A 26,952-nucleotide genomic window follows, 5' to 3' on the forward strand; every position below is an offset into this window, starting at 1 on the left:
GAGATCTATTGTTCAAGGGTTTCGGCAATATACGCGCCGGCCATTAATTTATAGCAGTAAACAATATGCGGCTCTCCTACTGCTGCAAAGCAGAATCTTTTAATGAGCTGCCTGTTATTACCCCAATAAATCAGTACGTTCGTGTAATGTATAATTCAAACTGTGTATTCCCAATATAACTTCTCAGAATAAGCTGATAGTGTGTCATTGTCAGACCTCGGAAAACCTTTTTGTTTTTTTTATTTTTACTTTTATTTTTAATCCTTTTTGAACATATTTTTTCCCCTTTCTTTTATTCAATTAATTGCAAATGAGTGTACAAAAAAAAAGTCCTCTGGCCGCTGTAAGAGCCCAAACTGTAACAATTACTTTAGGAATCAATAGAGCGCGTTCTCCAGCAGCATCGATCTGTCCATGGTACCATTTCGCAAAGGCAACAGAATCGGTCCTAATTGGTTTTAGCGGCATATCCAAAGAATGTAATTCTATAACCATTGATTAGAACTGTGTGCTCAGCTGAAGAAAAATACACACAGATAGAGATTTGTTATAAGGCTATTGGGTGACATAGATGGAGCAATAATTCTCTTTTCCTTTTAACCTTGTGTGATATGGAAATATACAGATGCCCTATAAAGAACACATAGTAGAGTTGCAGCTCCATGTACATTGCTTATTTTACTCAATGAGCAAATTAATACACATAGGAAAAATAACCAGCACTGAAATTGAAATGCACAAAACAGAACCCAAGTTTTTAGTACAGTATTGGCCAAAACACACCTGCCACATCGGGGCACTCCATGAGCGGTGAGTCCTAACCGAAATACCCTTTTCTTTTTGTATACAATATTCTTCCTACTATGTTGGAAGAGTTTCCTACTATGTTGTTTCCTATACGGATTGCCTGTATCCTCTAGCATTCTAAATAAAACTCTTCTTTTCCACCTGTAAAGCTCTGCACAACTCCATTTTGAAGAAAATCCCTTGTCATTCTTTCTACACAGCTGTTCCCATCCAATGGAACTCCTTCCAGACTTAAATTCACAAAAACACTACTTTAGACACCTACTGATTCAAACCCTCTGCACTGCCTTACCCAAAATGCATTCTTATTGTCTGTTACATCAGTATTAGACTGTCACCCGGACTACCCTACTTCTACATCTTGCGTATCTTTCTATTTCAAACACACTCCATTCTTTTGTTCTTGATGAGTCGGACAAACATGGATGCTGGGCTTGAACCAACGCCAACGTGTCCCATTATAACGTGAGCTCATTAAACCAGCTACTTTCTTCTTAAAAAATTGTTCACTGTTAAAATTTTAAAGTCAGAAATTACATTTGTCTGCCTTGGTACAAAACACTCTGGTATCTGTACTGTGTTTCATTTAAAATAGTCACTTTTTTCACATTTCCCTATGCCACTTGTGTTTAAATGATCTGATGGTCCCTATTTTGTAGCTGAAGTATAACACTATACGCCGGCCATGTGTTCCTGCAGTACTAGCAAATTGTGATCATGAGTGGTAGACAGCCATTTTAGCAACAATCAGGGATGTCTTTCATTTTAGGAAGCCCAAGGCATGAGGGCATTGTAACAGATGGGTCCCTGCCCTGAGCAGAGAAGTTGTCGTCTTTGTCGCACTGACAAAGATGTCCTTGACCTACGCTAAAAAGTGCATGCCGTATTCCATCACATATACAGTGCTCTTGACTCAGAGGCTTTAGTCACCTTGGTGGTCTCTGTAGATAATGGTCTCATTATCATTGTTATGGCAAGCAATCCTTTGAGTAATAACAATTGTACTCCTGTCGTTCCAGCCTGTTGGGGCGCTGAATCCTAAGCGAGCTGCCTTCTTTGCTGAACGCTACGAATCCTGGGAAGATGACCAAGTTCCTAAGTTCCACTATGGCACACACTACTCAACGTCAGGTTTTGTCCTCAGCTGGCTTCTAAGAATGGTGAGTAATTGTTGCTTACTTCAGTAGTGAAACAGATAATGTGCAGCATAAACTAGGATTTAGTAGTATGGCAGAAAGCAAGCTACCAAAATCAGTGCATTAATGTTCTGCAAATAAACGCCCGTGGTAGTCAAATTAACAAATGTTGGAGCTACCCTTTTAAGCCCTTAAGAGACAGTGATAAAAAATGTAAGGGATACCTGGATAAAAAGCCGTCTCCAAGCAAACCAGTACATGGGCTCCACAAAATATTTTATTTAGATGGGTTTTTTTCATGGCCAGTTGCAAAGGGATTCTTTTATTCAAAAGTGGAATGTTAGATTTGGTAACATGTGCACAGTGGGGATAACAGGGAAAAAAACTTCAGTTAAACTGGCTAACGAAAAGGGGCGATACATTTAGGCTTATTACACAAAAAACAGCGACCATGTTAACAGCATCAATTATTGATTAGACACCAGCAGGCCCGGACTGGGACAAAAAATAGGCCCGGGCATTTAAGCCTGAGCAGCCCATATTTATTTATTTATTTATTTATTGTTAAAGCCCACCCGTCATGTACCATCTTTGCATTTAATCATTCAGACAAATCATTAACACATTCATTAATGCAGTCTCACAAATCAAGCAATTCATCCTCACATGAATTCATTAATTGTCATACGCATTCACACTACCCCCTCTCTTCATCTTATCTGCCCCTTCTCACTATGTAACCCCCTTCCCCACTTCTCAATATGTACCGCCTCTATCTATCCCCTCTCCCCCTTTCTCACAATCTAACCCCCCTCTGCCCCTTTTCACTGCACCCCCCTCCCTCACCCTACTTACCTTGTTGCCGGAGCAAGCAGCAACTACGACCGGGCCCGCGGCAGGGCAGGATTGACTTAGGGGCTGATGGAGCTGCAGCTCCAGGCCCCCACCTTAAAATAGGCCCAGTCAGGACCGGACTGACTGGGCCTATATTGGCCGCATTAACACAGAGCCCCTTAAGCCCGCCGCAACTACCCCCTCCTAACTATCTACCCTCTCCCTCTTTGAAGTTCACTTACCTTTCAGGAGTCCTGCGGTGGGGGTGCAAGGCCTCTGCCTCCCAGCTCTGCCACTGTATGGAACAGTATAGAGTGATGGGAGTTATGATGTACTTTTAGAGCATAATTAGATCATGAAAAAGACATTGGAAATGGTACAGCATAACACCCATCACTCTCACACACTAACCAATCCACACACATATACCAATCCACACACATATACCAATCCACACACATATACCAATCCACACATATATACTGATCCACACATATATACTGATCCACACATATATACTGATCCACACATATATACTGATCCACACACATACACCGATCCACACACATACACCAATCCACACATATACACCAATCCACACACACATACCAATCCACACACATATACCAATCCACACATATACACCAATCCACACACATATACCAATCCACACACATACACCAATCCACACATATACCAATCCACACACATACCAATCCACACACATACCAATCCACACACATACACCAATCCACACACATATACCGATCCACACATATATACTGATCCACACATATATACTGATCCACACACATACACCAATCCACACATATATACTGATCCACACATATATACTGATCCACACATATACACCAATCCACACACATACCAATCCACACACATACACCAATCCACACACATACACCAATCCACACACATACACCAATCCACACACATACACCAATCCACACATATATACTGATCCACACACATACCAATCCACTCTCACTTAATGCTTTCCTACCTTTCCTTTCTTCTTTCAGCTTCTTTTCCTCCTCTTCGCTCCTCTTCTTCAGTTCTTCTGTCTTCTCTGTCTTCTTCCGGGTCAGAGTGCACGGACAGCGGTGGGCGCGGCTTCAGTGCTGTGCGCCGGGATCTGAAAACAAACCCCGGCGCACAACAGCTGTTGCCGCGCGGATCACAAGGGAGCGGTATCGGAGGTCTTTAACAGACCTCCGGCTCCCTTGAGTGATTTTAAGCCGGGTTCAACCCGGCTTAAAATCACTCAAGGGAACCGGAGGTCTGTTAAAGACCTCCGATATCGCTCCCTTGCGAGCCTGCTCCTCCAGCGGCGGACATTACTGTCCGTCTCTGGAGGGGTGCCGGGTGCCGCAAGTTGGCACCCCCTGATGAGCGGCCGCCCCCTGGAGTGTGGCGGCCGCCCCCTGGAGTGTGGCGGCCGCCCCCTGGAGTGTGGCGCCCTGTGCGGTCGCACACCCCAAAGGTCGGCCCTGCCCTAAGGGGCCGGGAAGCCCCCACCAGGGCCGTCCTTAGGGGTCTGCGGCCGCAAAGGGTTTAAATTAAAACATCGGGGTTTTTTTTTCAACTTTATTTAACATCCTCCATGTTAAATAAAGTAAAAAAAAAACCCCGACGTTTTAATTTAAGCCCTGTGCGGCCGCAGACCCGCAAGGCCGGCCTTGGTGGGGACTTCCCGGCCCCTTAGAGTGGCGGACCCGGTCGCAGTTGGTAGGGTATAGGGGCCTGGAGCTGCAGCTCCATCAGCCCCTAAGTCAATGCGGCCCTGCCGTGGCCCGGCCCACCGGGCAAATGCCCGGTGTGCCCGATGGCCAGTCCGGGCCTGGACACCAGTATAACCAATTCCTTGCTACGCGTCGTTTATTGAACTCGCTCAGATACCATTACTCTTGCCAAGTCCCGATTGGTTGGTCTCACGCAAACGTAGCCATGAGGAACTGCATCTGCAGTGATATGATTGTTATCTAATAGCAGACAGAGAATCATGGGATTTGTAGTTTCACAACATCTGGAGAGCTACTTGGTGGCTATTCTTCTGCCTCGATACCTTTTTGAGAACAGTGTTGTAGAATTCTAAAACACGATTCCACATAGAAATGCACACATGGGCATATGCCCTTCATCCGTTTGCAGGGGCTGAAAAGCGACACTGCATGATTGGGATAACCAGCACTAGTCCCCGGTACTTGTCTCTGACAATGATACAATCCTTCTCCTTATTAAACATATAACAAAGAAGAAATGAGAGGCACTCCGGAGTTGCGTTCCAATTCGTAAAGTTATTTATTTTGGAAGAATAAATCTGTACTAAATCAGCAAACAACTATCTCTTGAAGACTTAACGCATTTGCCACTTAACACTTTAAGAGAAGTTTGTTTGCTATGAAATCACCACAACTGAATTTATATGGATTTATTCTTCCAAAACAAATACTTTGCGAATTGGAAAGCAACGCAGTGCCTCTCTTTTCTTCTTTGTTGAACGTTGATTACGTTGAGCTGGTGACGTGGGAATTTTATCTGTTTATGCTCGGAGCGAGTAGACCCTGCTGATCGAGATACTTTGGGGTTGCTGGCTGGCTTCAAATGGGACTTTCTTCTTCTGACTCTTGTTAAATATACCCCTGGAGTAATGGATTTGCTCCTGATTTACTCTGGAGTCTATTCATGGTATCTCCTTTTCTGTAGATCTTTGTTTCTTTGCATTCTCTGCCTACTCATTTACACTCCTGTCTATAACGTGTATAATTTATCTGTTGTTAATCATGTTAAGTAGCCATAATAAGGATCTTCTGTAAAGCGTAGGTGTTTGGTGGATTAGCTAGTTTATTGCTAACATGCTGGTTTACAGTAGTGCATGTTTTTGTGAGCCCAATCATCTAGTGTAAAGCAATTTATTTGTTATAAGCATTAGCGGCTTCCCATCAATTAAATCTTGTTAGAAAACTGCACGCAGACATAAATCCTTAATATAATTTATGGCTTACTGCTAATTTTGGGCAATTATCTACTAATACAGGCTTAAGTGTTCTTCAGCGGAGTAGCTTTGAAACATTTTTCTCGATCATTCAAAGTAAAATCGAGCCGTTATTTGCATATATTGGGAAAAGGCTGATTATTTTCAATTAGCTTGAAATTTGGGGGGAGGAATTCCGAGCATATTAAATTTTGTCGGAGGAATGTAATGATATTTTACCCGTAGGTATAAATAATTTGTGGTTTATTAAAACAGAATGAATGCGTACCCATCAAAAAATCAAATGAATTAAACAGATCTTTAGTAAAAACCATATGCCTTTTGAGCTCCTTTGAGACAAGGTACACTTTGGCCTTGGTGGAAATAATTGTGTGGCTTTGCTCTCATTGGAAATGATCCTTTGTCTACCATTAGAGCTTCTGTGTCCAGACGGGAAGAAATGCTGTAGATTAGGTGTTATCGCTATAGCAACAAAGGGAATCCGTAAGAACATTCCATTGGATGCTATTGTAATAAGCTTTTTAAAACCAATTTTTTTTTTAATATAAAAAAATCTTAATTTTCTCTGTTACCGCATTTTTTTTTTCCAAGATAAACTTTTCCCTTTAAGGAATTTAAATAAAATGTTTGCTTTCCAATTAGTAAGGAAGTGTTTTAGTTCAGGAAGAACTGTGGGAGAATTATTTTTGTATTTTATTTAAAAAAAAAAAAAATAAAAAAAAAATACCTCTTTTTCCTAGGAACCATTCACAACATTTTTCCTGAATTTGCAAGGTGGTAAATTTGATCACGCAGATAGAACTTTTTCATCAGTTTCCAGAGCATGGCGAAACTCCCAGCGGGACACCTCTGATATCAAGGTAACATTACATTTAATGTAAATTAATTAATTTATATTTTAAAACTACAGTCAGATGACATCATATTTCCAAGAGCTAGCAAGCAATAAAAAACATTCTGTTTTGTCTATAATACACTTAACACTGAGTGCCAAAGTTGCAAAGTGTATATAGCTGCAGGCGTATATATAGTAATTGTAGAGATTAAGACAAGGGTTTGCTCCTATATTTTACTAGTAGAATTATATATATAATTAATTTGTGAAGCACACCAAGAGTATTTGTCGTAGCATTGCCACCTGTGAATGTGTTTAATTGTGCCTTTGTTACCCAAGGAAATTATTAAACATGATAACCAAAAGCGCAGATATTTGGCGATGAATATTGTTTCAGTAAGAAGTCTAGCATGGAACTCAGGAACCCCCGGCAGCATGTTTTGTGGTATAGGTTTTTGTTGCCCTCCTTGGCTTATTAGGACGACTGTAAACAAAGCTTTTTACAGTCTTTTACAAAGTGAAGAAGGTGATAATAGATGAATTCCTGGTTGATCCATGCTTTTTTAGCCTTGACTGCACTAGAATGACCATTTAACTAATCCCGTGACCTCTCTGTTCCTCATGGATGTGTAGAAAGCTGTTTTCTTAGCTCTTGCCCTCAGGGGAAGGTTTGGAGTCCTCTGATCTGCTGACCCATACTTATACCGGATTCCAAAAACAGATTCCTTGGATCCCTGACAGACCCATGTGGTTCTGTGGCACATAATGGAGGAGACTGTTTTATTCACTGTTATATACTTGTCTTGTCTAAACCTTGTGCAAGCTAGAGAGGGAGGACAGCCTGTGATATACAGGTCTACCAAATAGGAAACCGTGTAATATTAGGCCTAACGCACACAGTAATTCAGATATGATATGACTTTTCTTTTAAAAGGTCACAGAGCTAGTGTCACGTCTGTAGGTTTTCAGCTGTATCCTTTTAATTTAATCTCATGCTTTGTTTGGATAGATGGAACCCACACTGACCGTAGCACTCTGAGCGCTACAGGGACATACAATCAATACATAAAATACGTTGTAGTGGTGGTGATGTCAAAGACCACAGACTGACAAAACTCTTTTTGTGAATAACAGATTTCACATTTCCTAATATTTCTTCACGCTGTCATTCAAATCATCCTAGACATTAACCACAGAGCAGCACTAAGTAACGAGAGGCAACATTTTACATGATTAAATAGTTGTGTAGGAAGGGTATGCGCATCTCACAGAGATTTTTGTTTCACGGAGTTTCATGCTGTTTCCTACCTGCGGCTTGTTTCTGTATAGACATTGCTAAGACAGGTTGGCTCACTCGGTGTATTCAAACTTGGACCTTGCCAGCAGCCATCCATACCAGTGGCACACTAGACTTATAAACAGGCGAACCATTCAAACAAAATACATCACTGCTCTTTCAAATACAAGTGTCTAATAATTACCTATCCCTCCGCAGGAGCTGATTCCAGAATTCTACTACCTTCCTGAGATGTTTGTAAATTTCAACAATTACAATCTTGGTGTGATGGATGACGGCACAGTGGTATCCGATGTGGAGCTTCCTCCATGGGCCAAAACACCAGAACAGTTTGTTCGCATAAACAGACTGGTAAGCATATCCATATACTTATTAGAGTAAAAGGCAATACAACTTAGCCAGATGTATGTTTTGTTTTTCCTTTTTCCTTCTGAGCTTTATGTTAATTTTATCTAAACAATGGCACATCTCAAGAAGAGGCGGGGAACCATCTTGAATTAATGACGATATCTGTAAGTAACATAATCAAAGCATTTTTTATTTAGTTCACAGCATTTCTTATCATCGTGGTGGCTCTTTTGAAGGTCAAACTTCAGAGCATGTACAAAGCCAGTTCTCTTACTTCAAGTGCCTAGTCTGTTATAGAAGGAAGAATGTAAGAGTTTCAGCTCATCATTCTCTTTAAACCTGTCATTCTGTACGTATTGCACTCCATGTTTTCACAGATTTTCAACGAATACTCTTAGAAATTATGATCGTATGTAAATGTTTTCTGCCGGCCTGCTCCCAGAAATAAATTTGAACTTGTCCAAATGTGTCTTTGGAAATCTCACCCAGACTTTAATATTTCACAAACCAGGTGTGTTTTTGAACATTCTCTAACCAAAAATAACCGGTAACAGAATATTTTCCCGGTTAAATACAGGGAGCTCCCTTACCATGCAGTTGTTTTTGGGCCTCCTTTTATTAACGCCATATCATAAGGAGCTTGTCACATGTTGATCACTAGTTGTGCCGTGTTACGAAATCTGAAGGTCTGTATTGGATGTTTCCATGCCCTACAGACATGTTTTCATGCCACAGGGTAACATAATGTCGCCTCCATCTTAACTGGGGACATTATCAGGATATTCTATAGCTTTTGTGCAACTAAGGTAGAGGAACATATATAACCAGTAATCAGTGGTTTACATTCTAACTGATGGCGAAAGTACGTCCTAATAATGGAAATTGTATCAATTTGATGTTTTATTGGAACCAGTGAAAGAATATAATGAAATGGTAAACTAATATCTGTATCATATCGAAGAGTACATTAAATTGTGTTTACATGTTCAACAGGCCAGATTCCCGCAGCCCCCTCTCTAGTCTTCCACAACACAGAAACCCGCTATATATAATTAAAATGTGTTGCTATGCGTTCGTGTGCAAATAACATTACCGATAAACAGCCTTTCTTGTGGTCCCGGCAGTAGGAAACCCTGCTGCTATACAAATTGGTTTACTTTCGATGCTGTGGAAATGTGCATCCCTGCTCGAAAGATTTCTTGTCTGTGTGGTTATCCACGAGGAGTTGGTGTTTGTCTGGCTTCCCGGTTTACCTCTTCCCAGCCCACAGATTATACACAATGATTGAGGCCCTTGCAAAGCCTACCGCTTTGATCTGTGACCTTTTTGTGGTGCTAATCGGGTTCCCAATATCATTATAGCGTTCTCATTAATCATATTTCCTGCAGCCCGTCAGGCGTCCAGACAGACACAGCCCCTGTTCTCAGGCCCACGTTGGCAGCTTTGTGCCTTCTCACGTTATTGCAGTGCTATGCTTTTGGCTTCGAACAGACCAGCTCCACATCAAGCTGCGTTCGGCAATTAAAGTCAGATGGTCCTTAGGTTGAACAGGCAGATAATGTTGCAGCTGTCTGTCATCCTGAAGCAAAGCAGCACCGAGGACAGATGATATATAGGACAGCACATAATAACAGATTGTACAGTATGGGGTCAGATGCTTCAGCCCTATACATAAATTAAATGACATGCTTCTTTTAAATGATTCCTCAACATTTTTTCCCATTCTTGTATTATATATATATATATATATATATATATATATATATATATATATATATATATATAAAATACCCCCAAATAAAGGTTACCATGATGGGGGGACTATTTCCTCCAACTAGCCGCTTGTGTGGCACTCACCTAAAGTAAAATCTTTATGTATTCGTCAAATGATTTATATTTCTAAAACAAACACCTTCTTTTCTGTGTGTAGGGTTTTTTTGGTGCTTTTTTGCAAAACATTTTTAACATAAACACAAGATTTTTGATTACAGCTGTGAGGGAATGCTTGGGGCGTCATAAAGTTGTTGTTGTTTTTTTTTTCTAAATTGATAAATAACATTTTATTTGGTGTGTTACATTGACCTATTCCCACCCAAACAGGCCCCGTACCTCGTGTTTGTCCTGTTACCTTGCACAGAGGTCTTCCTCTTCTGTTGTAGTGAAGGCCATATTTGATTTTTCCATTTCCGCTTCTTCAGAGTAATCCGAGAAAGTGCAGAATGAATTGAGAAATGTGTTTTACAAATATTGCTTAAAATAAGAGGAAGATGATTTATAGTGGGATCCGTTTTCCAGAACTCCCGCTGGATCAGTACTGTGCAACATTTTCATGGGATGGCTCGTAGATATTATGGCTTCATGTGCTTTGGCTGCATTTATACAGTGATGTAATAAACCATATGTATTGTATGCAGACTGGGGTTTAAAAAATAAACCTGGTGGGCCACACTAGCTCTCCAGAACCGTGGATTATCTACAGAGCATGCTCATATCCACAAGTGTCATACTTCATTAAATCCTAATGTTACATAGTTACATAGTTACATAGTAAATAACATTGAAAAAAGACCTAAGTTCATCAAGTTCAACAAAAAAAAGAAAAAAACTCTTTCAATTAGCAAGCAGACTGAAAACAATATTCATTTACACATCAATTTCATTTTTCTGATATAAAAAAAACTTTTATTAAAAAAAAAAAAAAAAAAAACTTATCCACCGGTATCCCCATTTTCACATACAGTATTCTTGGAAATCGTTTTATTACACAAAATACACATTCCTTTATATACTGTCCTTTTGTATTACTTGGCCTGGCTATCTAAACTTTCCACATCACTTGCTTAAATCCTGCATTACACAACCTCAAAGTTGATAAATCTTGTTTTATTGTTTTATTGACTTTTTTCCCCCTGTTACAATAGGTGGAATTAGCTGATTTACTGCTAATTTTATACGAACAATGTAAAACATTTGATTTGTGTGGCATAACTGTTGGCTCTGAAATACATGCCCAAATTTCCACCATTTTAGAATAAAATGAAAGCCCTAGTAGTACATAGAAGAGAATTGGCATGAATCGCCTTTGGCAGCTTCAATACCATACATATTTATTTTATTGGATATGATTTTTCCCCAGAGCTTCACTTTGCATCACTGTTTAAATGTCACGGGTTAAAACAGAAGCCCGTGTCCGACGAGCCATTGCTACAATATTAAAATGTTAATGTTGGACAATGTAAGCCAGGTATATATATTGCATCCAACTGGTGATGATGAAAGCTTAATCAAAACCTTAAGCGTTGTACAGGCAGATCTATAGGGGTTTGGTTATTTGCATCATTTTCAGATTTTTATTCCATCGATGGATAATAAATCATTTATTTATGTACTTGTTAAGAATTATGCTTTTGACTCTGCCAGGGATTAAATTTAGATTTTTCCAAAGTTACAGTTTTTTGGCAGGAGATCTAATGTATTTAATATATTAAAAATCATAAGAGGAAGTTTTGCTAGTGCACTGCAGATGCCAAGAGCACAGTTGTAATCATAAATTAATTTAATAAAACTATCTACTTATTCATATACAATCAGTGAAATTGTTTTCAGAAATGTGTTTGAAAGAAAGGACTGTTTTATGCTGAGGAACCTGAGAATATGGCTGAACTAGCGCAAGGTTCCCTGCTCTGATGTCCTATTTCTTCTCCTCACACTACCGTTTCCGGGGCCGATCGACTTTAAGGAGAGGCGAGGAATTTAAGATGGATGCTTTGGGTGGGATACACATAGGGTGGATGTTTTTAACGCACATAGGTTGCTTAGTTTCATCTGCAGACTCCAAGGTTTGTTTGTCACACTGTAAAATGTAGTGTTTTGGAATGTGACTCCACTTGTGGAGTGTTTGGTTTAAGATGATAACTTTTTTTTTTTATTGGGTAAAATTACACACGCTTTCGGGGTCTGGTGGGTTTCTTGCTTCCATCTGGATTGAATTTATATTTTTCTTTTGGCCCAATCAAAGATACTAACTTTGCCTACTCTTTCAGGACCTAAGAAGAGATCTCTCCTTCAGGTAGAATGAAGTGGTCCCGAAAGCTTTTGTAACATTTCATCTATGCAATTTATTCACTAAAGGGGGATTCCTTCACTTCACTATACTTCATGGGAGCCTGTTTTCAATAAGCTTCTGCTGCAAGAATAGCTTGTATGATGTATAACTAAGTCACTAAGAATTCTCCAAACTCCCCTTGCCCATTGAAACATGCATTATACAGGGCCAGCTCAGGCCTTCTAGCAGGAAGAACCTGCCAGTGTTGGCCCTTCATAATGAAATGTTCGCTGAATAAAAAGCATCAGCTTTGACTAAAGACTCCATGTTTAGTCAACTAAAATCCCTTTAAGACCCTTAAGGAGTAGAGTCACTCAGGTTCTTATTGGAGTGAGACCCTGTGGTGTGACAGCTTTGTAAAGTGCATGCTTCCTGGACAAGGCCACCTATTTCGAGACTCTTCCCACTCCAGTAAATGTAAGAAAGTGGGGAAAAAATAAATGAGTAATTTCTTTGCCTTGGGTGGCAAAAATACTTCCACTAGCCCTCATTGAACATATAACATTTTGTTCCAAATTTTCTTCTTTTTATGAGAGGCATCATGGGATTCGTTTTATTTATGAACTGTGATGGTAGATCTTATTGTTTAAATATATTATTAGAAACATCACCTCATGATATTTTTACTATTCTGTAACCAGCACACTGTAACAGTTATAAACAGTCTGTTTGTAGTATAATTCTATTATTTCTTAAAGGGCAGATTTATTGGGTGCAGTATAGTATTAAGGGCACAATTACTACTTTTGGTACATTAAAACATAGAATTTGATGACAGATAGGAACAATTCAGCCCATCTAGTCTGCCCATTTTTCCTAATGAAAGAGATTCGTTATAGCTTTATGCCTATGCATTTTTAAATAACCCCACTTCTGCTGGGAGGCTATTCTATTTATTTACCACCCTCTTTCCTATATGATATATATATATATATATATATATATATATATATATATATATATATATATATATATATATATATATATATACTGAGATACCTTAGTCTATCCTGATATTTATCCAGCAAACCACTTAGTATTTTAGTAGCCCTCTTTGAATGCTCTCCTATGTGTCAATATCCTTCTGAATATGGGGTCTCCAGAACTCTACACAGTAATCTAGGTGACCTGTAAAATCGCAGAACCACCTCCCTGTTCCTGCTAGTAATTCCTCTCACTATACAACACAGCACCCTGCTTGCTTTTCCAGACACTTTATTCCATTGCCTGGTTTACCCCTAAGTCCTCAGAAATAATGACTCCCAAAGTCTCAACCCAGAACTGGGTCCCAAATGCTATATTCTTCCCAAGTGCGTTACTTTACATTTATAAACATTAAACTGCAGCTGCCACACTCTCGACCATTCTTCTAATTTACGAAAATCATTTGACTTGTTCCACCAGGAATGTCTACCCTGTTGCAGACCTTTGTATCTTCTGTAAAAAGCCATATTTTACAGTTTTGTGGTAAAAGCACACAGGGCTATTAGGGTGGTCCCTTTCAGCAATCTGTAATTTGCAAAAATGCAACAAAAGTACTTAATCTGACAGTGCAAATCAATTCACTTGTAACCTTTAACTCCTGTTGGGTTTTGCCTGCTCAAAGAACAGTTTAGTCTAATTTTTTAATGCATTTTGGGGGGAAATTTGTGTTTTGTCTTATTTAACTCTTTCCCAGCTGCATCTACTGAAAACAGGCAGTGTAAGCAGGAAACACAGTTCCTGCACATGGAAGACAATGGCTGCTGAATTTGAAATTGGTGGGAGTGGGAACGATCACATGTATGCTGGCAACACATATGCTGCTTAACATGCAGTGTTTTACTAGTGCAAACATGGTATTCCTCCAGTGTATGAAGTCTTATTTGAGGCGGGAATAGCACATGTACAGTCCTTAAAATTCTCTATATGTTTGCAGTTTCTGTTTTTTATTATTTATTTTCAGTGTGTGTGAAAGTAGAGGCTTCGGCCACTGCAGAATATATCATAACCAGGGCATCTGTTTGGCATCTGCCCAGCTTAAAGTACGCAGACAGAAGGGAAAGTGCGGATAGATGTGCAATGGAGCAAACGTTCTGCAGATGGCTCTGTGCGAGGAATCATGCCAGTGCATCTAATGAAGGAAGTGGATGCTAGCCGGCCAGTGATTCCCTGAATACCATGTTTTTCAGATTATTGTGTTACATTTGAATAACATTCCGTCTCGGGACCTGGTGTGATATAAAACAACACAACATTTACAGTGGGAGCACGTAAATGTGTTATTTTTGTGGTAAGAAGTTAAGTCATCGTCCTTCCTCGGCTTGTCAGTTTAGTGAAGGTGTCAAGCCCATGAGTTGGACTCTGAGATCTTGTAACTGTGTCGGAGGCGAGAGAGAGAGGGAGAGGAAATTGCCTTCCTGCAAGCGAGTGAACTGTAGTGAGCGCTCGGCTATGCCCATCTGATCTCTCTGCCGTGGCTTTGTCTGCGAAGACCTCCCATAAATGGCGTCCCCTCTTTGTAGAGTCATGTCACCGGTTTAATTATATGGATTAGCCATGATTGCCCAGGCACAGTAACCTTTATAAAATGTAACAGATATACGTGAACATGATATCTTTTTAAAATTATTTTTTGCTTCCACGGTTGGTCATAAACTTTGTTTAGAATATTTAGTGATCCTTGATAAACAAATCTGAATAAAGTCGCTTATTCATTTTTTCTTAAAAACCGCAATTTAAGACACGTATTGGGTGCACCGCCACCTGACACTCATCGTATGCAAGTACTGTCCCCAAAAGGGACTAAATGGTCTCCATAACCTTTTTGCTTATTTCTGCTCTGGAGATCTAAATCTGGTACTGATTCTACAACCAAATATTTTTCTCACATTCGTGTCTGGTTTGTGTCGCTCAGTCTGAGCACGTCATATCACATGTACAAAATTATTGGAACTATGTACATGATAAGCGGGGCATACTTAAAAATTTGGGCTTCCGGTAAATGTGTGGATCCAGCCGGTGAATGGGTATTTAACTCGTTACCTGCTGGGTAGGGAAATCCAACACGTTTTCTCTTTGCTACTTATGTTTGACGTTTGTAGACCTTGTCAGATGATGTTATAACACGTCTATACTTTAACCCTTTCTTTGGCTGACCAAGAACTGTTTTCTTGTTCAGAAACAGTACTGGTAAAACATGACATTGCTGTTTAACTCTTGCTTGTTTGCTTTTGCATTTCTTGCAGGGATCTTAGAACCTTGTGGCGATTTTTATTTTTAGTTCAATTTTATTTTATTTAGGGATTTTTTTTTTCCCTGCTAGATTTTGAAGACAATCCCATGCTTCTATTGGATTACAGACGGGATCTGGACAGCCTCAGCTGCTGCATAGCGCAGTGATATTTTAATTTACTGGGCAGACATGTTTACTGTGTACGGCGTAGTTTATGAGTGTTACCATAAATGAGGTAATAGAACATTTTGGTTTCCATGTGTTAAACATTACATGAACTAATACAGCTGCACCCACCCACCCACTAACTATGCAAAAAATATACTTCAGTTAGGCCCCGGACTTTATATTGCACTCTTTAAAGCTGACAACTGGAAACTGTTAGTTGATCGTATGCAATGAACAAAACAAGCCAACAAGAAACGTATCTTTAAAAGTTCTTGACGACGGTGGGGAAATGCAGCGTTGCTTCGTGCATTAAGAGTAGATGAAGATGATAAATTTGAGGAAAGCTGAAATTAACAGTCACCATTTCTCAGTTTTCTGGCAAACGTATCAAAAAGTGTTGTATTTGACCTGTGTACTTTAATGTCATGGGCGATTTGTGTTTGGGGCAAAGAAAAAAAATGTAACCCCTGAGGCTCGTGATGCAATTTGCTCTTTGAGGCTGCATTATAGCCGTGAAATTGTATCCTAAGAAAACAAAACGTATGCTTAGCTCACGTATTTGTTGGCATTTGGAAACAGCTAGTGATTTACAAATAAAAATATTCCAAAATATTTTTTGTGGCCTGGTTATCGCCCCCCGATATATTTTTTTCATTACAGGATGAACAGTTATATTAATCTCCCAGGTTCTTCCATATCTTCACAGCCATGAGTTTTGAGTAATGTGCATCGTTGAGCTGCACTCCATGCTCGCTCAGCTACATGTCGATGTGTAGTGGACAGAGATGCATCTTGATCTGAAGTTTTTTTTTTTTACAAATGGTCTTCTGTTTACAGACCAAATAATTAAACTGGTAATGAAATGCTGCTGTTTTTTTTTTTTGGGGGGGGGGTTAATACATAACTATGGGCTTTCTGGGCAAGGGGATAATTGCCTGACTTAAATCATGATGCTCTGCATTGTGCCAGCGTGTTCTGGGAGGCTGACCTTAAGTGGGGCCATATAGTGTGATGTTATCTGGCCCTCACTAGAAGCGTGAATGCTTGTATGTGGTGGGGAGGCAGGGGGCCACTTTACTGTACCTTTTTCCTGAGCCAAAAGGTGTCAGCCCTCTCTTGGTAACTGTAAATTGGAATGCAGATTTGATTTATTTGACCACGGTTGCACTCGCATACCTATGTATATTCAGTGATGCTAGTCTAAAATATTGATGCACCAAAAAAATGTCTCTATATATATGGCGGATAATTTTAGAGCTGTTGGGATTGTTTAGAACAAACACTTGTTTTTAAGATTAGCGAATCGTGTTACCCTTTAATCTAAGATCAATAATGGCTGTTTGATTTTTACTCTGTATGATAAATTTAAATATTTTGTAATGTTTTCACACACAAAAACACAGAACTGCTAAATTGTTGTTACAAAATCCCTCCTTTGGCACACACATGGACACAGCTGTCATAGCGTGCTATGGGAAGTAAAGCTTGATGCGCAGCTTTTCACTTGTGATTACTGTAACGGGAATATTGCTTCTCTATTGGAATTGGTTTGCTTTGATCCGTTTAACTGGACTCCATTCTTCTAATTAGTCAGGACAAGAAGTGTTACCCATCATGCCTCTTTTATCTACTATAAAGGAATGACATCCACATAAAATACTTACATCTGGAGCTTTTTCGAGACCTGGTAACTTAGATATGCTCCTTTAACAAAATCCATAGCACCCTTGACTAGTTGCACTACGTGGAAATGGTTCCAAATGGGTTCTTTATATGTAATAAATATATGTCCAGATTCCCAAATATGGAAATAGTTTGGTGCACATGGAATATTACAAAGATGTGTATGTATTCCTCTATTCATTTGCCCCGATCTTTATTTACTAAGCAACGTGTGTGACCCCATGGTGTTTTCTATAGTGGGTGAGCTGCACAGATCCTAAACTGAGGTCTCTGGATCAGCAGATCTATTAATTTAGTGATTGTTCTTAGACTTAACACTCTGCTGTAACTGTGTCTTAATTGATATATCCAGTAGACTTGCTTACCTAAGTGCAGTGGTGGCCAGCAGGTAGCTCTCCCATGATGCTCAGCTATAACGGTCGGCTTATTATCATGGAAAGGCCATGAGGTTTATTCATTAAAGCAGAACTGTTAAACATATCAGCTCTGAGATAGTATCCAGTTCACAAAGCCAACCTGAGTGTGCTTCTCTTGTATGAAGAGCTTAATTGGTTCTGTATAATACGGTATATGGTTAAATTAATGAGAGTTCTTGAAAATTGTTTCACTGACCCCTTAATAATGCAAATATCAGTGAAATGATTTTTTAAGAACTTGCATTGACTTCACCATATATTATATATATAGTCCCATATACTTGTTAGTAGAACAGTGAATATAATAGTGGATGTGTGGCACCTGTGAGAGTGGGAAACTCTTGGCCCTTGACAGACAAGGTCCGCAGATCTGGGGACATGTCAGAAATGGTCTTTGGAGTACACAAGCACTTTTTTTTTTTGGCATGTTGTTAAGAGCACCATTTCATTAACCCCAGCCCTTTAGCTGGCCAATGGTGAAAAAAAATGTTATGATGTCATTATAGAAAAACAACTCACCAGATTTGGGATACTTTGACATAGTGGCAGGCTAAGCAATATACGGCCATATTATAGTCCCCAATATTTATGCCTTAGGTGTTTTTTTTGAATAATATACACTTGGTATGCGCTGAATACTTGTTTTGTTTACCTTTTGGTCGTCATTATTCTAACACCAACCGGGAATCTGAATGTTTTATGCTTTATCGGTTGTAAGCTCCTCTACGTTTGTATATATTTTTTTTTCTGTGCATGTTTGCAGGTTCTAACCAAACCTTAGGGTTGCGCAGCCCCTCCTGCCACACAGGCGCCTCATTAATGGTGTCCAGAGAAGGTTTTAAATTGCTTGAGTCTCTTTTGGGTTTAAATGCCGTGGAGTCTATTGATTCAGCTCCTTGGTAAGCAATATAGCCATGAAAATTTAGGTAGGATTTGCCAAACATGGGGTAATTTGATGTAGTGGCGGGCTAAGCAATATATGGCCATACAGTGTGACGAATCCCCAATATTTATGCCTAAGATGTTTTTGGAATGGTATTCACCGGACATGTGCTGAATTTTTACTGAACGGTGCTTTTATTTGTCTATCATGTTGCCCTCATATTGCACTAGTTCTTGCTTTTTACTTTGCACGCCGGTATTCATTTTTTGTTGAAATATTTGGGGGAGGGGGCTCTACCATACACCGAAAATAGTTCAGCATTTCATCGTTCTTGGTAATTATCTTGCCAACCTTTCTAACCCCTTTTCAAATGTCTATTGAAACAATATTCTGCACTAGAAAGCTATGTACAACATTGATAAAAAACTAACTTGCTTGTACTGACATCAATTTCAGTTGTTATGAGTAGTTTTTCAGCAAAAAAAATAATCCGCATCAGTGTCCCTTTTACAAATACTTTTGTGTCTGAATCACATGCTTTTAAACTATGCTATTAACGCATTTATTCTAAATTTTGAAAGATTTTACCAATTTAGGCTGCCTTGTTTGTTGAAGTAGAAGGCTTCCATCCCACCAATATCAAGTGAAGAGCATGCATTAGGATACGTTCCCATAGAGGGACAAGAGGTTCCACTTGGTGCGTCTCCGTTCAATTACCTGATATATGCAGATGGAACCTAAACATAGTCTCTCATTCTTTCATCTGTCTTTCTCTGGAGCCATCCCCACAAGTTAAAGAATGATAAATGAGAACATAGCATGAGAATGCGAGCAGCTTCCCAAACATTTCAACCAGTATATAAACAACTGTTCCCTTTTACCTTTAACTAGACTGAATCTTCGCCGCAGAAACATTACCATTTAAATTCAGTTACAAAGTGGATTTTAAATGTTTTAGTGACTTAAATGTTTAAATAGTTATGCGGTTTTTAAAATATTTGTTTTTCCGTATAGGCCATTATCGCCTGAGCCGTCTTAAACTGTATTAACTCTCTGTCTACTGGCTGAAAAAAAGAGTCCATTTATTTTTCCTTTTACCATGGGAAATATATATATATATATATATATATATATATATATATATATATATATATATATACATATATATATATATACATATATATATTATATACACATATATATTATATACACACACATTAAACACAAAATACATAAGGTGTCCATACATGATTTAAGACCTATTCTCATCAGTTCTCTATATTCAAACCTGCATTCTCAGTCCCTATATTCAACTCTTGGCTTTGTTGTATGTGTCATAGGAAGAGTTTAATCATTTAGTTGATCATGTTTACCTAGTTCTTTATATTAACTTTCTATTTGCCCCAACACATTTTTACCTTGGTGACTCCTGATTAACATTTTCAGTAATATGGTCAGTGGAATAAAGTAAATTTGCTTATCGCTGTAACATCCTCACCGAGCCCAGGCGCATGTTACATTGTTGTGTTTTTTTTGTTTGGTTTATCTTTGTTGTATGTGCATATCACTGTGGCGATCTTTTTCACAAATTCTTCACTAATGGAGTTGATGGTTCTTATTTCCGATGAATTTTGTTTTATCGCTATGTTAATGTATGGTAACCTACAGCTGCTGTCACAATCTACTACACACATGACTTTATATGTTTGCAAGGTGTACTGTTTTGAACAGAATTAAGGTTGGCAAGGCCGTTGTGAGCTCAGGCCCAATGCTTAGTGTATCTCGGCTTACGGGAAATATGAGCCAGAACCAGCCTTAAGCTTCCTTTCTCTAGCTGATCCACAGAAGATAAAGAAGTTTGCCATTAGGGAGATTATTTTTTCAGATTTCCAGAATATATTCTCTCTCCATGAATAAATGTGATGCTTTGCTTTCCAATCCATGAGCAGCAAACATGAGACTGTTATATGGCTTTTCTAATGAGTATTCAATCATAGACCCATAATTGAAATAATTGTTACAATTTAGAAATAAGGAAACATTCTTATTGCCTATAACGTTAATGCTAGGATGTTAAGATCTACTTTAGTGTATTTTAGGAAAAATATTATTTACAGTAAAAATCTATTGAGTTTGCAGTGACTCTTTCTGTAGTAATATCGGTTTATTGGAAACGTATATATTTGTTTTACCATAAGAATAAAATATAAAAGATGTTGAGTTTGGGGGGGAAAAAACATTTGTGCTTCTGCCGGTTTGGGGTCTCGGCTGATCAATATGTAAAACTTTTCAAATATATCTATATCCAGATAACATAGTGCTTTGCTAAATACCGCTAAGTTTCATGTCCTTGCCGCTGCCCAGTTAATTAGGATTGGATTCATGCAAAAATGACTCGCTATTTTTATCTTGGTATCCCAAGAACAGAGCGCTTTTAGAATGGCTGTTCTGTTCACAAGAGTAAGTGTTTTGAGTAAGATATTTTGGGGGAATCCAGTGGGTAGTTAGTGTTTAGCAAAATAGACATGGCTTTTGAATCCTTGAATACATAATTAAAATATGATTTGTTCATACACGCTTATAATTTATAGATGTTTGTATACTGTGTGCGCGCCTGTATATTTATTTTTCTGTATATTATATAAATACAAATATATGTTTGTGTATATATATATATATATTTATTTAAAAAAAAAATTTGGTTCATAACACATTTAAATACATGATTTGCCTGGTAAAGCTTTTAATGTGTATTATAAGAATAGCTTCTTACACTGATGTTTTACTACAACGTAAAGCATTGTTAAAGCAACTGATGCTCAAATGAAGGAAAATGTTGCAAAGGCAGTTATAGCTTTTAATAATTCTTTTTAGGTGTCGGGATTTCTCTCTGATCTCCTTTGTAACTAAGATGACTTGCAAATTATTCTATAATTATGGTTTATTTATTTTCTTCGTGGTATCACATTTTAGGTTATTAAATAACAAAAGGGTCACTGTTTTCACACAAAATATCGGTGTGCACTTCCCTCGCTGGAAGGAATAACAAAACTCACGATCAGCATAACGTGGTTAAGGGGAGCAGCCAAAGACATGAGGTTGCAATTATGTAGATCAAAATGATAGTTTAAAGGTAATTATTTGTAGATTATTATTAGGCTATTATTTCCAATACTTTTGTAGTGACATTATGCAGGATTAGAACATGTACCTAAAAAGAGAAGCAAAACAACTTATTTGAAGTTAAAAAAAAAAAAAAAAAATAAAAAAACTTAAAATAAAGGCATTTTGTTGTTTATAGAAATATACTTCGTTTTAGTTTTTTTCTTCTTCTAATATGTTGAAACTATTGAGTGAATTGCTTTTACCTGTGAAGATGCAGCGCAAATTAAATGAAATAAAAATGTATTTTTAATTTACTAGATACCACATAATTTAATATTGACAAATGCCTTTAGAATACAAGTAAACTAAAAATCTTTTTTACAATAGTAGATATAACACTTTTTTGGTACATCATAAGAATCCATCACAAAATTATAAAGTATTTTAAATGTTTCAACCTTGAATTAAGGCATATTGTGTTTACTGCCACTATCTTGTTTAATTCTGCTTATTTCTTTTTCTTCCCTCTGCTCCATTGAAATAGTTAGCTGTAAATGTACAAGGATTTTTATTTATCGGTAAATTAGATCAACAACATTGAGTAAATGTGGAAAATATTGTACTTTGTATTCTGGACGTGGGACAGACTCTTCTCTGTACCGAAGGCAGCTACTTCATTCTTTATAGTTCTGCATCAAGGTATAGTGTACGCGAACAGAACATCAAAGGCAGCGCTTTTAAAAAGAAATGACTCCTTTATGCATTGCAGCAGCAAGTTAGACGCAGAAAGAACTAATGCTGTAGATCCGTATTGGCTTCAAAAGTTTTAAATCCAACTGCAGCATATTTACGGTTATTGCGTTTAGTTTACCGTCGTAAAGAAAATTCCCCCTTTGCTGTATGGTTTCGTGGTTATTTACAAGAGCTCTAGGAGTTAAATTTAACAAATAAAGCTCCCTGTATATCCTCCATAAAGAAAAAAAAAAGAAGTATACATTTTGCAGGAGCTCGCAGGGGTACATGTCATGGTACTGCCTGCGATGGTTTCCATCATTTTGACTTTAGATGCTGTAAGTTTTAACAGTTTTCAGATTTATATAGTTTTTGTTTGGCTGTCTAAACATTTAATTATATCATGCTCAAAGGTGTAAAGCTGTCAAATAAATCTGAGGCTTTGCATAAACATTTGGTTAGCTGCATGTGCTACCACCATGCGAAAAGACTTGAGCTCTGCCACTTTTCCAGCAGGTAAAGAATAGGAGCTGAGTTTTTTTACATTTTATTTATTTTTTAGAATCCTGTATTACATGCAGTGACTCCTTTATTGTTTCCTTCTAAATTACCAGTTTATTTTCAATTGTTTATACATTTGACAACACTTCTGCATGACAGAAAACATACTTAAGTTACAGATATATCTGTATGTTTAATAATTTAATGTGTGTATGTATGTATGTGTGTGTGTATATATATATATATATATGTGTATATATATATATATATATATATATATACAGTATAGAAATAAAAATCACAAGCTAATTTTTTTTCTTTTTAGTGTAAGTATATCAGTAATTGATTGATTTATTTGTATACAAACTGCAGACAAGCTTGAAGTTGCGCTTAAAACAATGGCTAATAATTTGATGTCTCATGTGAATCATGTAAAAGGAGTTAATACAATGGGTGCAGGTATGTTGTACAGCCCCATAGTTTAGAATTTCTATGTATTTGAGGTCAAAAGCAGTTTTACCAAAAGCCCTTCTTAAAATTTTTTTTTTAAAGTTTCCATGAAAATGTGTATGTAGGCAGGGGCGGCTTCCATCTCTTCCTCCCTGTGACACCGTCGTCAGCCCCCTTACTTCTTTCTCCAGTTAGATGGTTTTAAATCAGAGTTAATTGCCCCAGTCCTTTATTATAATGGCCGTCATCGTATAGCTAGCTGCATTCTTTCATGGGGTGGCATTGCATGAAGCCATTATGTTTGAAAGCTGCTGCTTGAAGCTTGAGGCTCATTAGTGAGCTCTCTGCAGAGAGCCCTTTGCATTTGGGTTTAGGCCCCTATTAAACCCTCTTAATCTGTTAGAAAGAGCTGCAGCACAATGTGTTCCAGACTTGTGGCAGTAAAAGGGGAAGCTCACGTTTACATACACGGGTTTTTTTTCAAAGCTTCAGAAGGAATTCTTCCCCATTCTAAAATGAACTTTTTTTTTCGCTGTACAAATCAAAGAAAAAAAAAAAAAAAAAGTCTCCTCGACCCGCACCTTATCATGGGTTCTGTGGACTACCTTGGAAAGGGGACTTATTTGGGAAATAAGCCCATCATTCCTCAACATTAAAGCCTGTGAGACCAAGTTAGGTATGTGAGAGTTAATGCAGAATTTCTCAGGAGTCTCAATCGTCTCTGACAAGAATGCGTAGGAGATATAGAGAAACGTAGCAACATTTAATTTTTTTTAACCGTCCCCATTAAAATAATAATAATAAAAATAAAAAAAAATAAAAACCCAAAACGGTACACTTTTAAGTGATGACCTGGAAGCATTTATGGTGCCCTGGCCCTCTGTTGGGTTGATTGATATCCTGGTCTTTTTGTTTCTCTGGGTTTGAAGATCAAACCAGAGCTTGATTTTTAAGCATAACATCTTTGAACGTAAACATCATTTTTTTTATACAGTTGTGTGTGGTTTTTAAGAGAAGACGGCAGTTTACAAAACCCATTTTTGTATTTCATCTTAAAAGGTAACTTGATAGTTGTATATTGCACAGACAGACAACGCTCCTGTTTTTTTGTGGGTGGAAGCTGATGTTATCTGTATCTCCTTGTGGCCACTGGTAACGGTGGACCTTAGTTCCGTGTGTGTGTGTGTGTGTGTGTGTGTGTGGCAGTAAAGCCTGCAGGCCAAGTTTAGTCTATTGAACATGGATTATCCTGCGCCACCAGGTCTGCTAAAATCCTGTTTCCTACTCATCTAAGCCATTTACTCTCGAGATTGTCTTGATAAAATAAGTAGATGTATATTTGTGATTTTTCTTCCGGTATTGCAGATCCTTTTGAGCTTTCTTTACGTACACGTGATATATATATATATATATACACCTTATATGTATACTTAAGACATATGACTATATAAAAATGTAACTTTTCAAGTACTGGGCTTTCTATAAAACATTCAAATAGAAGGATCATAGGTAGTATTTGTCATGTCTGAAAAGCTGAAGTGACCAGCTGTTTAAAATCTATTTCATGTTACATTTTTATTCTTTTTCTTGAGGCTTTTAGGTTTTCTTCGGCTTTAGCATATTTTCTACAAACATTCCACTAATTCATATGGCCGATGCTGCTTATATTCTTTCTACGCAAGTTCAGTGTAAATGTATCCTGATCTTTCCACTGGCTGGTTATTGTATATAGGTCATCAGCAATTAAAATATTTCAGTTTCCTGCACCATTTGCTTTTCAGGAGATGTCGCCATGTAAGGTCAGTACAGTGAGCATATAAATAGGAAAATTCAAATAGCCTCAATGGAGTCTTTAGTTAAAGGTGATACTTTTTTGGAAGCCCAACACTAAAAGAGTCATACAAACCTATTTTTCTCTACAAAGCCTATAATATATATATATATATATATATATATATATATATATATATATATATATATAATCCTTCAACTTAAGACTCATGCAGTCGTTTACAGCATCCTCATGCTTAATATGTTATTATGCAAAGTGCAGTTGAGTATTGGATATTGAAACATATATATTTTGTTCCAGTTTAATCCTTTTGGTTTGATTCATTAAATAACCCCTAACACTCCTAATACTACCCCAGTGTACTCTGCCATTTTGTATTGCAATGTGATTTCAGTCCTTAAGACACGTGAGCGAATCCATCCCATTTTGCTTGAAGGTAGTAGTAACGAAGGGGCCAGCATCTATCCTATTCTATCTATCTATCTATCTATCTATCTATCTATCTATCTATCTATCTATGAGTTTGTTACTGTACATTTGGTTACTTGCCTAGAAAGAGCTCTTGCATACAAAAAAAAATTGCTTATAAAACTTTATAAAATGTTGTTCTAAGGCTATTTAATCAGGTAAGACGCCGATAATTATTGCAGTCTTGCAATGTTCCAGCAAGTAATTATTCACCACTAGGGATCGTTTTGTATTATTTTGCTGATACTGCAATGTACTTTAAATTTGTTCTTATTTATTTTTAAAAAGTGTTTAAGGTAGAAACGAATATTTGAGTATGGCATCTGCACTGTGTACAGTTTCACGTATCCGAGGTGCCTCAGTGCCTATGCTTCTTGGATCTCATTAAGAAAACAGATATTGGTTGGACACAGTTTGTCAAGGCACATATGACTCCCGGGGGGGTTTCGATGACAATCTGTGTGCAGCTTCACAAGACGGCCTATTCTTACTGCCATTTGATTCTTAACAATTGGACTTCAGGCTCTGATTTATTTTCCCATAAATCCACTGCATTGCATAATATTGTATTTCCATTGGACGTTAAAGTGGATTTTGTTTTCCTTTACTGATTTTCCTCCAAGCACACATTGGGCATAATTGATGTTCGGCATCAGCTCTGGGAGCGCTGTCAATTGATTGGATTTGTTAGGTTTCCGAGTAGCACGGGAGGGGGGAAGCGATGTTAGTGACCCTTTGCTTTACACATATTTAATGAACCTTAATGAGGCAATCTCTCTGTGAAAGCAAAGAGTAAAATTAAAGAAGCCATTGATTGGAAGTTCCCTCTGGAGCAGAGCAGCGTTCTGACTGTACACTTGGCAAATCCTTTCCGTCTGCCGTCTTATCTATGGTGGAAGTGTAAGGCATCGTTCGTATACATAACTTTTATCGTTGGACTCTGCATGTAAAGGGTGTGTTTCTTTTGGTGTTCTTCTAAAGGGCAACCATTTCACTGGTAGTCAAAGCCAGTTTTTTTATGCGTAAGCATCTTCTATGTTGTGCGTTGTATGTATCAAATTCTAGACTGGAAAGTTTTAACAGCATCATGACATACCAAGCACTTAAATAAACACGTGAAAGAAAACGCATCATATTGATAGCGGGTGATTCATTCTGATGT

General features: G+C 38.0%; 1 protein-coding gene across 1 annotated transcript in view; it reads left to right on the forward strand.

The window, feature by feature from the left end:
• LRBA (LPS responsive beige-like anchor protein) overlaps positions 1-26,952 on the forward strand; it is a 237,704-nt gene that overhangs the window by 164,771 nt on the left and 45,981 nt on the right. The window contains exons 44-46 of the mRNA XM_053460618.1: positions 1,827-1,967; positions 6,534-6,653; positions 8,124-8,276. Of these exons, the coding sequence (XP_053316593.1) occupies positions 1,827-1,967; positions 6,534-6,653; positions 8,124-8,276 (414 nt within the window). The remainder of the gene's footprint in view (positions 1-1,826; positions 1,968-6,533; positions 6,654-8,123; positions 8,277-26,952) is intronic.

The sequence above is a fragment of the Spea bombifrons genome, chromosome 1 (assembly GCF_027358695.1).
Source record: "Spea bombifrons isolate aSpeBom1 chromosome 1, aSpeBom1.2.pri, whole genome shotgun sequence".
In the NCBI taxonomy this organism is placed as follows: Eukaryota; Metazoa; Chordata; class Amphibia; order Anura; family Pelobatidae; genus Spea; species Spea bombifrons.